The sequence below is a fragment of the Rhinolophus ferrumequinum genome, chromosome 3, assembly GCF_004115265.2.
Source record: "Rhinolophus ferrumequinum isolate MPI-CBG mRhiFer1 chromosome 3, mRhiFer1_v1.p, whole genome shotgun sequence".
Taxonomy (NCBI): Eukaryota; Metazoa; Chordata; class Mammalia; order Chiroptera; family Rhinolophidae; genus Rhinolophus; species Rhinolophus ferrumequinum.
The window spans coordinates 67,300,693-67,317,864 of NC_046286.1; the positions used below are offsets into that span (position 1 = coordinate 67,300,693).

General features: G+C 38.7%; 1 protein-coding gene across 11 annotated transcripts in view; it reads left to right on the forward strand.

Annotated features, from left to right (window-relative positions):
- The window catches only part of DSE (dermatan sulfate epimerase), a 57,967-nt gene extending 48,471 nt beyond the window's left edge, over positions 1-9,496 (forward strand). For 9 of the 11 annotated variants that reach the window (XM_033102772.1, XM_033102774.1, XM_033102768.1 and 6 more), the window contains 3 exons: positions 2,112-2,351; positions 4,508-4,715; positions 6,803-9,434. In XM_033102772.1, coding sequence (XP_032958663.1) covers positions 2,112-2,351; positions 4,508-4,715; positions 6,803-8,564 — 2,210 coding nt within the window. In that variant the 3' untranslated portion in view covers positions 8,565-9,434. Of the gene's footprint in view, positions 1-2,111; positions 2,352-4,507; positions 4,716-6,802 lie in introns of all 11 variants that reach the window. The other 2 variants (XM_033102775.1, XM_033102778.1) reach the window with 2 other exon arrangements.
- Positions 9,497-17,172: the final 7,676 nt, after the last annotated feature.

A 17,172-nucleotide genomic window follows, 5' to 3' on the forward strand; every position in this document is an offset into this window, starting at 1 on the left:
ACACCTTAGTTAATAATTAGGCTTACAGTCCCCGCTTTCCTGGCATACTCACTAACTTTAGGAGCTGCTTTGGCCAGGCTGTTTCCGTAATTTTACGTCCTCCAGACCAGCATTATAGATACTGACTGAGGAGGCTTAGAGCGCACCTGTAGTTCCCACTGGACTCACATGAAATCTCAAAAGTGGGAGAATTAGAATTTTCTGTCTGTTCTGCTAATCCCATCTAAGGCTTGGTGCACAGACCACAGGATCACATATAAGCAGTTTATAAATCAGTTGGAAAGAAGACAAACGTGAAATGTTTAAATGATTACCTAATAGTTATAATAGCACTAGGGAATGAAATGAGGTATAATGAAGTTATAGTTCTGTACCATGCGAGTGTATTAACTTTGAATTCAAAAGCAGGGTGCTCTTTAAGTGAGTTTGAGGATGCTCATGGGACTTTCAAGGAAGGACAGGGTATGGTAAGTGAAAATAATGAAGAACGTTCCAGGTAAGGTGTATGGATTGTGGGAAAATAGCATCATTAACAATATCAGTACATCATATTGACAGATTTGAAGTTTACAAAGTATGTTGGCAGAGATTGTCTCATATCTCTTGACCAGGGTTGTTGTAAGGAAAAATAAGAAAAATGAGGCAACATATCCAGGGAGCAGTGAGTAATAGGCTTGATTTTAAGCATCAGTCACATTGGTGTCTGGTTACGGGTAGACGATACAGAGAGAAGAAAGATGAAAATGGTTGGAATTTTAAACCCTAGCAGTTAGGGAATGGAAATTGCAAACTATCCAGAAGACTGCCATGTCAGGTGCGGAGCTACATTGGAAGTGGATCCAGGGAACAATGAACAGTCACCTCTGCACAGCCAAGCCCGAGAATGGTGTTGGCCTCATGAGATGGGATTCAGGATTTCCTTATCCTAGGACCTTGAATTTAGGCCTGGAACTGTGGTATCTGGGCCTCTGGAAGCCCCCACACCTAGTAGGTCCTGGTAGAGTGTTCAGCACTGATGATCACACACATCTGTGGGAATGAAGCAATAAGACTCCACCCACATTTGGAGCAGTGAACTTAATTTTATTCCCAGGTTGTGTGTTAAATACAGGCAGACAAAACAAACGTTAAATCTTAAGACCTGGGTTCAGATCAAAAGTCCTGTTCATTTTTAGTTCTGTGCCAGAGGTCTTGAACAAGTCAACCTTTCTGTAATTTTGGAGTTATAATGCATAATTGGGTTGTTAAAGGATTAAGTAAGATTATGTTCAGTGCTGTATAAATTACAAATGTTAAAGAAATATGAGGAGTTGTTATTGTTACCTAAATGCTAGTCTTGCAAGAATTATAGAAAGCCAGCATTTCTGAGTTGATTTTTTTTTTTTTTTAAAGATTTTAGACCTTTAATTTTCAGTTGGGGAAGTTGAAGGATGTGACAGGTTGAAGATGTGCTTGAACAAAATTATGTAGCTCATTTTTGGCCGATTCTGGACTGCCAGTTGATTTTTTTTGCCCTTAGATTGCCCTCCAATGGTCTCTTCACCCCACTGTGCTGCCTTTTCAGATCCTAAGGAATTGAAAAGCACAAGGATGAGAAATTGTCTCCTAATAACAGAACAAACTGAAGACTGTTCATTTAGACTTTATAATATTTGCAGCTTATTACAAATCCTATAAAATAGTGGTGAAAGTTTTGAAAAGTAATAAACTTCAAAACCTATTTTCAAATAGCTGTTTTTAGGAAAATTGAATTAAAAGTACCAATATGCAGATCTTTTCCTGCAGACATAAACTTATGTGCAATTGATAATCTTAGATGTGATGTGGGTTCAGTATATTAAAGATTGGAAAATGACTGATACTCATTTAACAGTTTATCTTCATTTAATAAATGACCTATATTCAAGAACGTCTTAACTTACATCATGGACCCATTACAAACCTGGATTAAATGCAGGATGTTATTTATAATGTTGATAAGGGAGAGTTTTACAAAATGCAGTTTGTAATATAAACTGCTCAGGTAACTCTGAGGGTTTTATTTGGCCACATATTTTGTTTATGTTTTATTATAGCCTGAGTCGTTGTTTCCACATGTTTTCATCCTTCAGGGTATCTTCAAGAAGCCTACTTGTGGACCAAACAAGTTCTGACCATCATGGAGAAGTCTCTGGTCTTGCTCCGAGAGGTGACGGATGGCTCCCTCTATGAAGGGGTTGCGTATGGCAGCTACACCACCAGATCACTCTTCCAGTATATGTTCCTTGTGCAGAGGCATTTTGACATCAACCACTTTGGCCATCCGTGGCTGAAACAACATTTTGCATTTATGTACAGAACCATCCTACCAGGTATAGTGAGGTATCACAAGTGGGACAACATTAACTGTTGTAATTTTTCCTGGTTATGAGAATGGGCTAGAGAAATGTGGATTTCAGCCATGTTGTGGTTAACGGGATTTAAAAAAACAAAAAAAAATCAGTCAAATTCACTATAAGAGTTATATCGCCAGAACATCTTGGGAATTAACGTGAGGATTTGTGATTTAGGTATTGTAAAATTTGGAGCATAGTGGATCAAATGTAATTTGTAGCCTCCAGAGAACTTTTATTTTTGTATATGTAAAACTTGGGCACATCTACAAATTCATTTTCATGATTCTGAACAGAATATCGGCATTTATGATTACATGTTAATTTTCTTTTTTGTGTGATCCCTGATGTTTGGATTTTAGTTTATAATTTTTTCATCCAAACTATATAGGCATGATTCAAAATGAAAGCTTGCACCTACATGTTTTAAGTTGAAGATTTAGTGTTTCCTTTAAATATTTTATTGAAATAAATAATATAAAAATACGGAAAACTAACCAAGAAATGAATTGCTGTAAAGCTAATCTCTTGTTGCTGTGTACCTTAGTCTTCTAAGAGAACTAGCTCTCAAAAAAAGATATATATGATTTAAGAATTTATTTATTTCTAGGAGCACTTTGTAATTCTCCTTATTTCTAAGCAGGACTAATATGTTACAAGGAGTTTAGGAGATAGATTTTCATCAGGATTTCCCCCAGTGAAGTTCAATTTTTAGATGATCATTCTAGGTCTACAGTTAAGAATTTGGTATTTAAATCGTTTTGCTCTGGTTGTATACACATGGATTGGATAGAATCTCCAATCCATTGGATTATTGGATTAGTTTTCCAAAAAATACTGCAGAGCAAAAGAACCATACTAAGATTTAGTTTAGACACTTACATTCAACATTCAGAACCCATTGTTTTATTCCTTGTTCTTAGACACGCAGGAGAGACCTGTGTTACAGTTTATCGTGATAAACAAAGGCCATCTAGAGAAGGGACCTTTAAGTGGTCTCAGTGCTTTGTAATTTGAGCTGAGATCTAACAGCCAACAACAGCAGGGCTTGGGTCTGCTGTGAGCTGTGTATGTGGCTACTTCCTAAGTTGGTGGAATACACAGTATGAACACCTGTAAGAGATGGATTCAAATATTTGTGTCAATTAATTCAACAGGCTTTTATTGAACATCTGTGTGCCAGTGACTGTACTAGGCAGGGGATTCAAAGAGGAATAAAACATACCTGTTTTCAGGGGACTCACAGATTAGTAGAAGATTAGAAAATCACATTTTATAATAAGATTTACTTGGAAGAGCATTCACTAAACTGGTAGAAGCAGAAACATTACCTGTAAATCATGGAAATACAGTCATAGTAACATTTAGAAGGGATTCTGTGTTAAGTCAGTCTCTTTTCAACATGTCTCTTTTTTGCTCTACAGTGGCTGTTCTAGTAGTGATTATTCCTGTCTGTCCCAGAGTTTTCTCCCATTCTTTTTTCAAGAATGCTTGGAGCCCATTCAGTCTTACCTACTTTTCTGTTTCTAACCTGTTCCAGTATTATCTTTGCATTTTCTCTCTTTTCTTTGACTTCCAGCAGTACATACTGGCAGGATCTTCTGTTGGAATTGTTTTCTTCCTATAGAAACTCAGTTTGTCCCCCAAACCTTATAACTTCCATATTACTGGAGGCCAAATTGAAACATCTTATGTTATTGTCTTGGCGTGGGATGTGGATGGGTTGGTAGGAAGCTGGCGCTCATTTTTGGTTCAGGAACTCTCCATACCCAAGAGGATAGTGTATGTACCTATGCGAATATAATTCACATAGATGGACATTGGGAAAGGAGAAAGGTGGGCAGTGTGTCTAAGTGTTAATGGTAGTGGCATTTCCATCAACAATGACAACTAGACACACAACAAATACAAAGTTGCACACAAGATTTGTGGAAGACATTTCTCGGGATTCTGATTAATTGGTCCCAGGAGCATGAGCATTGTGGTTTTATTTGTTATTTTTTATCCAAGATGCACAATTGATTCTAATTTGCAGACGTGATTAAAAATCATTGTTTAGACCTTTATTGGGAGCGTGCAGTTTTAAACTTATAAGTTTTAAACTTATCTTAATACTGTCAAACTTCTTCCCCCAGGGTTTCAAAGAACAGTGGCTATTGCAGACTCAAATTACAACTGGTTTTATGGTCCAGAAAGCCAGTTAGTGTTCCTGGATAAATTTGTCATGCGTAATGGCAGTGGTAACTGGCTGGCTGACCAAATCAGAAAGAACCGTGTGGTGGAAGGTCCAGGGACACCATCCAAAGGGCAGCGCTGGTGTACTCTTCACACTGAATTTCTCTGGTATGACATGTGGGACTGGATTAAAAAAGAAATTGTACCGAGGGATGCAGCATGCTAGTTTTTTGCATTTAAAAAAAAAACACAAAAAACTAAAGCACTTTTTAAAGCTTTTTCTTTATGTCACCTAAGTACTTGCAACTTTAATTCATGTCACAGTGTTTGAAATGCTGTTAGAAACATTTCCTTGCATTCAAGACCTAATTACTGTTTGCAGTTTTTGGTTTTCTTATATTAGAGATGTCCTAGGCTCACACTATTTCATAGATATATATGTTTTGATTTATATCATATTTGAAATCATACAGAGAGAAAACCACAAAATTTAGACTGGGTTATTCTGATAATCACACACACAAAAAAAATTAAGGTAGTAAAATATTTTATCTTGTTTTGGTAAATGGAACATTATAATCTTCTAATTGCAAAGCTGTTACTAAATTTTCAAAACTATTCAAAAGTATTTGACAGTTTCACTTTGATAATAAAAGAACTATGTAATTTTTTTTGCCTTAATCTTTTAAGCCCAGAAAGAGAAGCCAGGGTCTCCTTTTTAAAGTACTGCCAAATATACTGTTGGCATTCAATAAATTAAAATAAAAATTACAGGGAACTAGTTAATCATTAATCTCTGATGTCTTTTTAGCCTTTTGAAACTTGCATTCAACTCCAGAATAAGCTTCTGTGGTTTGATTATTTCTCTTCATTATCTTTTTAAAATTTAAACAATTACGAGGAAAATAACATTAGAAAAGAATAACTATGTATAGTTTAGCCAGCATTTTTAAAAACTATATGCACAGATGAACTAAATATAAATTAAAATGCGACCATTCTTGACTCCTTTTGGGGTATGAAATCATTATTTAATAGTCATTATTTAATAATCTTTACCAATATATAAGTAGCATAGAGAGTTCTATAAAGCTGACTACAGGAGTCAGATTAATGCTAAGTCTAACTTGGTTTAAAATCTGCCTTATAGGAATGTGCGAACTGACCAAAAACTGAGAGAAGGATGGCAAATTCAGCTTATATCTGGATTTGTTAAATCACAAAATTAAGCCAACGTTGTTGTACTAGACCTAGGTAGAGACATAATTTCTGATGTCCTGAAACTGAGACTCTAGAACAACAGACAAAACAGCCAAAATCAAACAGCAGTAAGATTAACTCCAGCATAGGTGATTGATTCACTTCAGGAAAAAGTATCTGAGAGCTAATAATACAGGTCTGCCTTTCTTCCTCTGAGCATGAGATCATATGAGCCTGTCAAGGCTATTACCTCAAATCCTCAAAGCCAGCGATCATGTTTATTATTTGTGGCCTTTCTGAATCAAAAACTTGTGTTCTTAATCACTGTGGAAGTTTAACGTTAATTTCTATATGACTTTGATAAAATTATCATAAATAAAAAGAGATCATTTATTGTCCAAAATGCATGACATCATCTGCAGATTAAAACAAAACCTTTGGATCTGGGCTAGGCAGTGGTAGCCTTCAATTAGAAATCCTTCAATATTAATAAGTTTCCTGAATTTCATCTGTTCATATTCTTAGATGTGATATATTGGCATAAATTTAATCTAATATGTGAAGTTCAACTCTATTTAAATTAATGTTGTTAGAGGGCAAAAAGTACTCTACCAAACTTTTAATAATACCATTTGTTGCAGAACAATATTTCATCACAATTCAAGGCTTGCTAGTGTCTAAACTCGAAGCCCCTCATCCAGTAGTTTAGGTGAAATGCTTAATTCCGTGAGCCCCAGTCATTGGGATGGCAGCTCCGACATCATTAGGTGAAGAAGGTTCATCTAGTGATTAGCAGCAACAATCATTTCAGATTCAGACCCAAGAATCGCATGTTGTAAAGATATTTTGTCACGCTTTCACCAAGGGTGTCCCCCTGCGCCTGCTGAACAACCATGGGTGTTCTCAGAAATGTCCCTAATACAGTCTACACTGCCAGTGCTTTGGGTAGCTTTTGGTGTTATTTTCTTCCAACTGCATTACCAAATGTGGCATCGCAGTTCTGATGTGTTATTTTCACTCCCACCAGAAAACGAATTAATTTTTAATTCTTTCAGGTATGATGCCAGCTTGAAATCGGTTCCTCCTCCAGATTTTGGCACCCCTACATTGCATTATTTTGAAGACTGGGGTGTCGTGACTTACGGAAGTGCATTGCCTGCAGAAATCAATAGGTCTTTTCTTTCCTTCAAGTCAGGAAAACTTGGGGGACGTGCAATATATGACATTGTCCACAGAAACAAATACAAAGATTGGATCAAAGGATGGAGAAATTTTAATGCAGGCCATGAGCATCCTGATCAAAACTCATTTACTTTTGCTCCCAATGGTGTGCCTTTCATTACTGAGGCTCTCTACGGGCCAAAATACACGTTCTTCAACAATGTTTTGATGTTTTCCCCAGCTGTGTCAAAGAGCTGCTTTTCTCCGTGGGAGGGTCAGGTCACAGAAGATTGCTCATCAAAATGGTCTAAATACAAGCACGACCTAGCAGCGAGCTGTCAAGGGAGAGTGGTTGCAGCAGTGGAGAAAAATGGGGTGGTTTTCATCCGAGGAGAAGGTGTGGGAGCTTATAACCCCCATCTCAATCTGAAGAATGTTCAGAGGAATCTGATCCTCCTGCATCCACAGCTTCTCCTCCTGGTGGATGAAATACATCTGGGAGAGGAGAGCCCTTTGGAGACAGCAGCAAGCTTCTTCCACAATGTGGATTTCCCTTTTGAGGAGACCGTGGTCGATGGGGTCCATGGAGCTTTCATCAGGCAGCGAGATGGCCTCTATAAAATGTACTGGATGGATGATACTGGCTACAGTGAGAAAGCCACCTTTGCTTCAGTGACATACCCTCGTGGCTATCCCTACAATGGGACAAACTATGTGAATGTCACCATGCACCTCCGAAGTCCTATCACCAGGGCAGCTTACCTCTTTATAGGGCCATCCGTAGACGTGCAGAGCTTCAGCATCCATGGGGACTCTCAACAACTGGATGTGTTCATAGCCACCAGCCGGCACGCCTACGCCATTTACCTCTGGACAGGGGAGACCACAGGACAGTCCGCCTTTGCACAGGTCATTGCAGATCGTCAGAAAATTCTGTTTGACCGGAGTTCAGCCATCAGGAGCACCACTGTCCCTGAGGTGAAGGACTATGCTGCTGCTGTGGAACAGAACCTGCAGCATTTTAAGCCAGTGTTCCAGCTGCTGGAGAAGCAGATCCTATCCCGAGTCCGGAACACAGCTAGCTTCAGGAAGACTGCTGAGCGGCTGCTGAGATTTTCAGATAAGAGACAGACTGAGGAGGCCATCGACAGGATCTTCGCCATATCACAGCAACAACAGCAGCAGCAAAGCAAGTCAAAGAAAAACCGAAGGGTAGGCAAACGCTATAAATTTGTGGATGCTGTCCCTGATATTTTTGCACAAATTGAAGTCAATGAAAAAAAGATTCGACAGAAAGCTCAGATTTTGGCACAGAAAGAACTGCCCATAGATGAAGATGAAGAAATGAAAGACCTTTTAGATTTTGCAGATATAACATACGAGAAACACAAAAATAATGGCTTGATGAAAGGCCGGTATGGACAAGCCCGGATGGTGACAACTACTGGCAGCAAAGCCCCATCACTATCTGCTTCGTATACCAGACTGTTCCTGATTCTGAACATAGCTATTTTCTTTGTCATGTTGGCAATGCAACTGACTTACTTCCAGAGGGCCCAGAGCCTACATGGCCAAAGATGTCTTTATGCAGTCCTCCTAATAGATAGCTGTGTTTTATTATGGTTGTACTCTTCTTGTTCCCAATCACAGTGTTAGCACTGAAGGTATCAATTGCTTGATCGTTTGTGGTCATAAATCTATGCCAAAAAAAAAAAAAATTACTGCCCTAGTTTGTTATTGGATTTTTTTCTCAGATTCGTTTTAGCAAATTAAGGGGAAGATATCTTCACACAAGAAGGCAAGGACGTGGAGGAATCAGCATTGGCACACACAAAGAATTTATCAAAGGAGTAAGAGTAGCTCGGTTGTCACATGGTATTTCTGGAAGTGTTTGGCATGGCTAATTTAGCGGTCCACATAATGCTACTCTTACAAGAAATAAAAAGTCTGGTTTTATAATATTTTTTCTTACGAGAAACAAAAAAGACTTAGATAGAGTTTGAATATTCATGTTAATTTAATGCTATTAGCAATCTCCAGATACTGTTTTATGAGAAGACGGAAGCACACAATTCTGAGAAATACAGACACTTTTCTTTTTTTAATGGTGTAGTCCTGTTGAAAAATAAATGTTGCTAAGTCCTGGTATGGTGGTATCAGCTTCCTTGGAGAGTAGTTCATTAGTTAAGTGAATGACAGCACCTGCATATTGGATTACTGTTCAGATAACATAGTAAAATGATGGCAGAAAAGCATTAAAAGCTTAAAATATATTTCCATTAGAAACTATGTATCTATGAATGAATATTTCCTTGATGTTGAACTCTGCACACACATAACTGATTGCTTTTATGCATCCATTGGTTGTTCAACAAATAAAACCATTACAGATAACTTAATTTTCTGTTTTCTTTCTATTGTAAACTGTTATAGACCCAATGACTAAACTTCAAAATAACATATTTTATATCCTGAACATTGATTTCAATACCAAAGAAGAATGGGGGAATTAAAATTTGGATATGATTATGTTTTTTAATAGAAAATTTTCTTTAAATTTATTTTGCTAAATAAACATCTAATTGTGATTTTTCGATAGTGTCTGTCTTCTTTGTCTCATTACATTCAACATGTATGCAACAATTTTGAAAACTTTGAAGAGATGTTTATTTGGACATGCATTAATTAAACTTATATAGTATTTGAATTGAAAGAAGTAATTTCTCTGTTTATTCACCTGTTTAAACATATTTTAAATATTTAAAACAAAAGCCAACTTCTGATATTTGAGTAATACTAAACTTTATTTTTTTTAAAGATTTTTATTAAAAATATAACTCATACACAATATTACCGTGTTTCCCTGAAAATAAGACCTAGCCGGACAATCAGCTCTAATGCGTCTTTTGGAGCAAAAATTAATATAAGACGCTATCTTATTCTATAATATAGGACCAGGTTTTTATAATGTAATATAACGTAATGCAATGTAATATAATTAATATAATACTGCATCTTATATTAATTTTTGCTCCAAAAGACACATTAGAGCTGATTGTCTGGCTAGGTCTTATTTTTGGGGAAATACGGTATATTTGTGTCAGGGGTACACCATAGTTATTCAACATTTATATACCTACAGAAGCGATCACGATAAGTCCAGCAACCATCTGACACCATACTGTGCTATCACAATATTATTGACTATATTCCCCATGCTGTATGTTATACCCCAATGTTTATTTGTTTTTTTACCTGGAAATATGAACCTCTTATTCCCCTTTTGCCTCCCTTTTTAAATTTTTCAATTAGAGTTCACATTCAATATTATATTAATTTTAGGTGTGCAGCATAGTGGTCAGACTTTTGTATTATTTAAGAAATGATCCCCCTGACTAGTCTAGTACCCATCTGGCATTATACGTAGGTGTTACCGTATTACTGACTATATTCCCTATGCTATACTTTACCTCCCCATGTCTATTTTGTAACTACCAATTTGTATTTCTTAATCCCTTCACCTTTTTCACCCCCTAAATCCTTCCTGTCACCCCAACAAATTTAGTACCCATCTGACACTAAACATAGTTATCACAGTATTATTGACTCTGTTCCTTATGCTGTACCCTACATTGCCATAACTACTTTGTAACAACCAATTTATACTGCTTAATCCCTTCCCCTTTTTTCACCCATACCCCCAAACCTTCTCCCATCTAGCAACCATCAAAATGTTTTCTGTATCTATGAGTTTGTTTTGTTTGTTAATTTTGTTCTTAAGATTCCACATATAAGCAAAATCACATTGCATCTGTCTTTCTCTGTCTGATATTCCACTCAGCACAATATTCTCCAGGTCCCTTCATGCCACTGCAGATGGCAAGAACCCATTCCCTTCCATGACTGAGCAATATTCCATTGTGTATATATATCTACCCTCTTTATCCATTCTTTCCTTGACAGACATCCAGGCTCACTCCACGTCTTGGCCATTGTAAACAATGCTGCAATGAACATATGGATGCACACATCTCCAAGTAGCCTTTTGGGTTTCTTCAGGTAAATACCCAGAAGTGGGATTGCTGGGTCCTTCACTGTCTCTTCGTATAGCCTTTGTTTTAAAGTCTGTTTTGTCTGTTATAACTATTGCTACCCCTGCTATGTCTCCAGGTCTTCACCTCGTGGCCTTATGGAGCCCAGTCACACAGTCCCCCGGGTCACCTTCTCTCGGTGCTCTAGGAGTGTCATTTGTGTGGATTGTGTGTGCCCTCCTGTTATAGTTGAGCCTTGATTACTATTGGCATATCAGTGGCTGGCATTGGTCCTCAGGCTGATTGGCTGTGGGATTTAGCAACATCCACTGCTTATGGGCTGCTGTGTGAATGGCTTACCCCAGTGAGTGGGATTCACCCCAGTAGGCTCTGGTGCCTGTCGAGGCCGCCCTTTGGGAGTGCCACTTGTGGGGCTAGTTTGGCAGTGTTCTGCTGTGGTCTGAAGCCAACCTCCAAGTATGTTGGTTCTCGGGCCTTTTGGGAAGGGCTCTGGTGCAGGCCCAGGTCACTACCCACTGCCTGTGACTGTTTGGGGACTACCTGGTAGGAGCTACAAAGTGATACACGGTTGTTCGCTGCCTGTGCTAAACCTAGTGGCGCATGAGCGAGGCTACACTACAAACCAAGAACCTCTGCCACCAGTACCAGGCCTGAGGTAGCTCTGCAGAAACCCAAGACACCCTGAGGCCTGCTGCCACCTGCTGGCTCCCTTAAGGTTTAGCTGCTGATAGAACCTTGTGTGGTCTGCAAGTTGGGTGAGGGCAAGGTCTCGGAGTCATTAGAGTGGGTAAGAGTTGTGGTCACCAGGTTAATGTAAATTCTGGTTTGATGGCAGTGCAGAGCCTGGAGCTATTCAGCAAAAGTCTCAGAGTATACCAAGGCCAGTCACCATGAGCCTGGGGCGTGTCAGACTCTGATAGTTTTCCAAGACAGAGTGCAATATGGGTGGGACTGGCTGCTCCTAGAGAAAGTGCGTTGGGTGTTGGGGCAGATGGGTAGAGTGGGAACCCAGTGAGTCAGCAGGGCGGAGCAGTGGAGCTCACCAGACCAATCAGATTCAGATTTGGCTGTAAGCGTCAGGGGCGGACTCAACACATTAAAGATGGTGGCTGCCTGCCCGGCAGCGTGAGAAGAGGACCCCACACAGGGAAAATGGCAACTGTCATCCAGCCCTTGACCTGCAGCCACACACCTCAGTCAGCTCCTCGTATGTGTCCAACACCTCCAAGTCGCTGTCCCTCCACTGGATCCTAAGGTGAGTGCCTGCGAGCAAGTGGGCCTGTGTGGGGGCCATTTAAGAGGGTGTCTGGGTTTCCTGCAGCTTTTCATCCCACCCAATGGTCAAAATACCCACTGTTTTTCACAGCCAGTTGCTGTAGCGGCTCCTCTTCCTGGCATAGTACCCTGGGGCGGAGAGTCTGGTGTGGAGCTCAGGTCCCTTCTTCCTTTGGGGGGAACCTCCACAGCCAAGCTGTCCCTCCTGATTCTCAACCGCCACACAGGTTTGGGGCTCGTTCCGCGTCTCTGCGCCTCCTACCAGTCTCAATGTGGCTTTATATTTTCAGTTGTAGGACTTCCTTTCTGCTAGACTTCAGATGATTCTCCAGGTTGATTGTTCTGTAATTTAGTTGTAATTTTAATGTGTTCACATAAGGGCTCAGGCACCGTGTTTCTCTACTTCACTATCTTGGATTTCCCTCACTTAATTTATAATATTCTTTTGCTGGCTTTTCAGATGTCCCCAAATCTCACCTGTAGCCTCCAAAGTGAGTAGGGTGTTACAGCCAATGTTATCTCATCCTTGTCACCATAATGGGTAAGGGAGTATGTCACCTCTGGAGAGATTTGGCAGTGTCTGGGAGGAATACTAAACTTGTGAAAATGTAAAATTTTCTTACTTATCTGCAATCAAGTCCAGAGGAGGTAAGAGCAGCACAGAGTGCTGGCAACATATTCCACAGTTCATACTTCAGCATAAGAAAGTGGTCAAAGGAACTGAAGAGTAAATTATCTTACATTCAGCATACTTGAGTCTTCTATATTTCTCTCTTAAAAACAAAATATCTTTGGCTCCGTTTTACCGTAAGGATACATTTTCTGACTTATAGGTCTAAAGTCATAAGGGCAGTCTTCTCTTTTTACATCTTTTTGTTCATGGAAATACCAGTATGTTACAGAAAACAAGAACATGGAGAAACTCTTATGAGCACATTTTGCCGTTCTAAATTTGAACCTTCTTACATAAAGAAAACATAAGTTTGACTTTTAACTGTGCTTCACTCATTATACTTGGAATCTAGAAAATGACTTCTGAGGAAGTATTTTTTTTCTTTCATGGAAAAAGTCTCTAGGGAGGATGTCATTACACACTGTTTAAAAGAATAATGTTTTCAAAAGAATAATGCTTCCGTTTGTCCTGCATGGATGCTGTTACTGGGATTTAAACTTGCTTTATGTGACAGATTCTCCGTTTACTTAACCTCATTCGACATTCCTCTCTTCTACTCTTTCTCATTCAAAAGGATGAATTGTCTGAAATGATCAAAAGCAAATTTTGAAAAAAAAGGAAAATTGCCCTTTGAGGCTACCAAGCAAACTTGATCTCAGATCCAAACATTCAGGCGTACTTTCTAATAGAGATGAAAAGTACAAATAAGTGCCAAGTCCAGCTTTCCTTTTTGTTAGAGCAGACAGTAAATTAGTCACCATAGCATGACCACTCTAATATATTAGCTCATTTTCAAAGTAATTTCTAAAAATATGGCAATCATGTATCTTTAAAAGAAAATTAATTAAATGGATTTTTTTCCTTTGAATGACCTCGTATATATTTCACTTAAAGTTTCCACAGGCAGTGATTTAAGTGGTTAAGCAAAAAAAAAAAAAAAAAAAAAAAAAAAAAAAAAAAAAAACTACTGAAACAAATCACTGCTCTTCATACAGAGACATGTTTTATATCAAGGATAGTGCATATTTGGTTGAAACTAAGGGATTCTTTGTATCTTCCAGAAAATGAAGCAATGCTTAATCTCCCTTGTAACTGAGTAATCAACTATGGAATCTCAGCACTGCTCACTATGAAAGGAGTGCTTCAAGTTCATGGAATTATATGTGAGCTGTTGTTCAGGGGATTGGCAGGACTTTCAGTCCCAGCCTTAATGAAAATTTGGGCATCATTGGCATACAGAGCTTGTCTGAGCAGTGGAAGGGACATATGCCCCTATTTACGGTAACTGATTAGCTAATAAACAGCCGTGATGAGGCATGTGACCTATTATCTGCTGAGAAAACATTCTTTTGAGATCATAGCCATAATTGATAATAAAGTCACATATAAGACCTTATGCTGGGACTGTTTTAATAATTAAAATTTATTGTATTGCTCAGAATATTGAATTCTTCCACAGTATTTTAGTCATAATTTTTAAGAAGTATCCAGTGTTCTAAGGTAACTAGAAAATAGTTTTAACAATGTTATGCACACTCAGTATGTTTGTAAAAAGAAAAATTTACATTATCATTTACTCTGTTTTTTTAAAATCTTGATAGTTCACAAACCACCCACAAAGGGCTCAGAAATTTCTCCAAATTATTAAGAGAAAGCGAGTTATAAAATGTTATATTTGTGAGTTAAAAATAAATTCCTCTTTTTGCTTAGAAACAAGAGTAAAGTGGATATGGTCATGGGTAGGAGGGCCATGTAATTTTATCTTTCAAGCTGGGCACTTTGGAGAGTTAAAAGAGGAGCAAATAACAGATATAAACCAAGACTGTTCTAGGAAAACTAGGACATATGGTCATCTGTGTCATCGATTACAGGAAATAAAAGGGGTTAGGAGGTGTGTGAAGGTCTAACTTGACGTTTCATGCTAAAAAAAGAAACTTGAGATGATAATCTGATCGAGCCTCCACACTCTGCAGATGAGGAAACAGACTTTAGCAGAGGGAGCTATCCTCTCTCCTACTCCCTGCCCTGTGCTTATCTCTGCTTATTTCCGTTGGCAAAGCCCATTGGCTTGATTCTCTCCTCTTTATGTTCATGTTGAGAGGAGGTCAGTTTGTGCGACTTATTTACCTTACTGGCAAAGGTGATACTGTTCCAGCAATGTTTCAGCTAGACGTTTGCTTTATCCTGTGTAATGTCAGTGAAGTACTGACAGTTTTCAGGAAATGATAGAGACATCATGCATTCTATTACATGGTCTAAATATTTAATTTTTGGTCATCTATTTTAATGGACAGGTTCAAGCTGTTAAACAAGACATGTAGTCAGCATGTGAAAAAAAAGTCTAGGTTGCATAATGACTTTTCTTTCCTTGGCTGTATAGTTTCCCTCTCTTTGTTTTGGGGGTTTATTTTTTGGTTTGGGTTGTGCATTTTTTTTTTGTATAAATTGCAAACACACATAATTGAAAAAATAAAATAGTACTAGAAGGCTTGTATTTTCAAAAATCTGCCCAATCCCTTCTCAGTCTTGATTCGCGCTTCCCAGAAGTAACCAATTTCTGATCATCTTAGCTGTTGTATCCATTATATCCTTGTTTATGATAAGGTCTAAAACTTCCTCCCTATGAAGGGAGATTGAGCTGTCTTATGCATCTCCCTTCTCTTCATACTGATTTTATTCATCCCCAACCTTCTAACAGAACTATCACCATTTTTGGTTAAGTCAGTATTCAGTATTTATAAAATACTATTCTATAAAAAGTGCTTTCAAACGTGATGCTATATGAACAGGCACTTGAAAGAAATGAAGGTATGAACTATGGAGACACCTATGAGAAGAGAATTCCAGGCAGAACCGCAGTTACAAAGCCTAGAGGGCAATATATATTTGGTGTGTTTCAGGAATAGGAGGCCAGTGCAGAGTAGGAGAGAAGAGAATGGTAAAAGCAAGATCTGATCATACATGACCTCACAGGTTGCAGCAGACTTGGGTTCTGAGGTGGGAAGTCAGCTGAAAGAATGGAATTGCAATTAACTGAGATGTGGCAGGCTGCAGGAGAAACAAGTATGGGGAGGTTGAATCCAGGAGCTTGTATACTTTCTAAACATCCAATAGGAGATACATAAGTGGATTCCATCAGAAGATAAAATTGTTAGTGCCTTCTTAGGTTAAATGGAAAAACTCTAGCTGTGTAAGAGGAGAAATGCATTCTGAGTAATGGAATAGCATAAAGAAACCAGTATGAAAAACCAAGTCTCATCCAAAAACTCACCCAGATCGGTGTGGTTGGCTCACAGGGCATGTAATGAGGAATGGCTGGAGGTGAGACTGGAAAAGAAAACAGGGAGTATATTGTGCAGGAATTTGTATGGAATGCTAAGGAATTTGGACTTTAATCTGGAGTGAGGGCTCCTTACATTTGTCATGCCTCAGCATAACTGAAGGGTACAACAAATACCCATTACTGAGCCAGCACAGCAGTGATTTTCATCAGGTGATCTATGTGGTGGAAGCAGAAGGGACTTGAGTGAGGGGAGATGATATGGTGATGTTGTGTATCTCCTGGGTGTGTGTGTGTGTGTGTGTGTGTGTGTGTGTGTGGTGTGGTTTTGAAAAATCCTTGAGGTGGTGCTGATATGCCTCCATTTTCCATACATTCTAAAGGAGGGTTTCCCTCTAGTTGGAAGTCACTGCCAACAATGGAGAGCTATTGAAAGATTTTTCTTCTTAAATAATCAGATTTGCATTTTAGAAAGACAACTTTAACTTCAACATAGAGGATGGACCCAATGGGAAGGAGATCAGGAGGCTATTTCCATAGTCTAAGTAGGAGATAATCAGCTCCTTAACTAAGTCTAGAGAGGGAATATTTAAGGCTCAGCTCACAGATAAAACCTATTACCAAAGGAATGTATATTTTGAGGGAATTTGGTCAAAAGATGATAAACCAAGGGGCCCTCAGAATATCTGTGTCTCTGAGTCCCACTAGCTGTAAAAGACCATGGTTGCCTGCCATGGCTCTGCCCCAATTACCTGACTTTCCCTTAATACATTTAGGAAATTATTCAAATCTTCCTGCCATTTCTCTTTTCAGCCTGCCTGTTTCAGAGGCTTCACCTAGACTGGTGTGGCCGAGAGTGTAAGGTGTGTAATGGATGGTGGTAGAAAACAAGACTGGAAAGTTAGAAGGGGGTGGAGAGGATGTCTCCCTTTTCACCCTCCATTTAATTTTTGAAAATAGTGACAATTGTATGAGTTTCTTCTG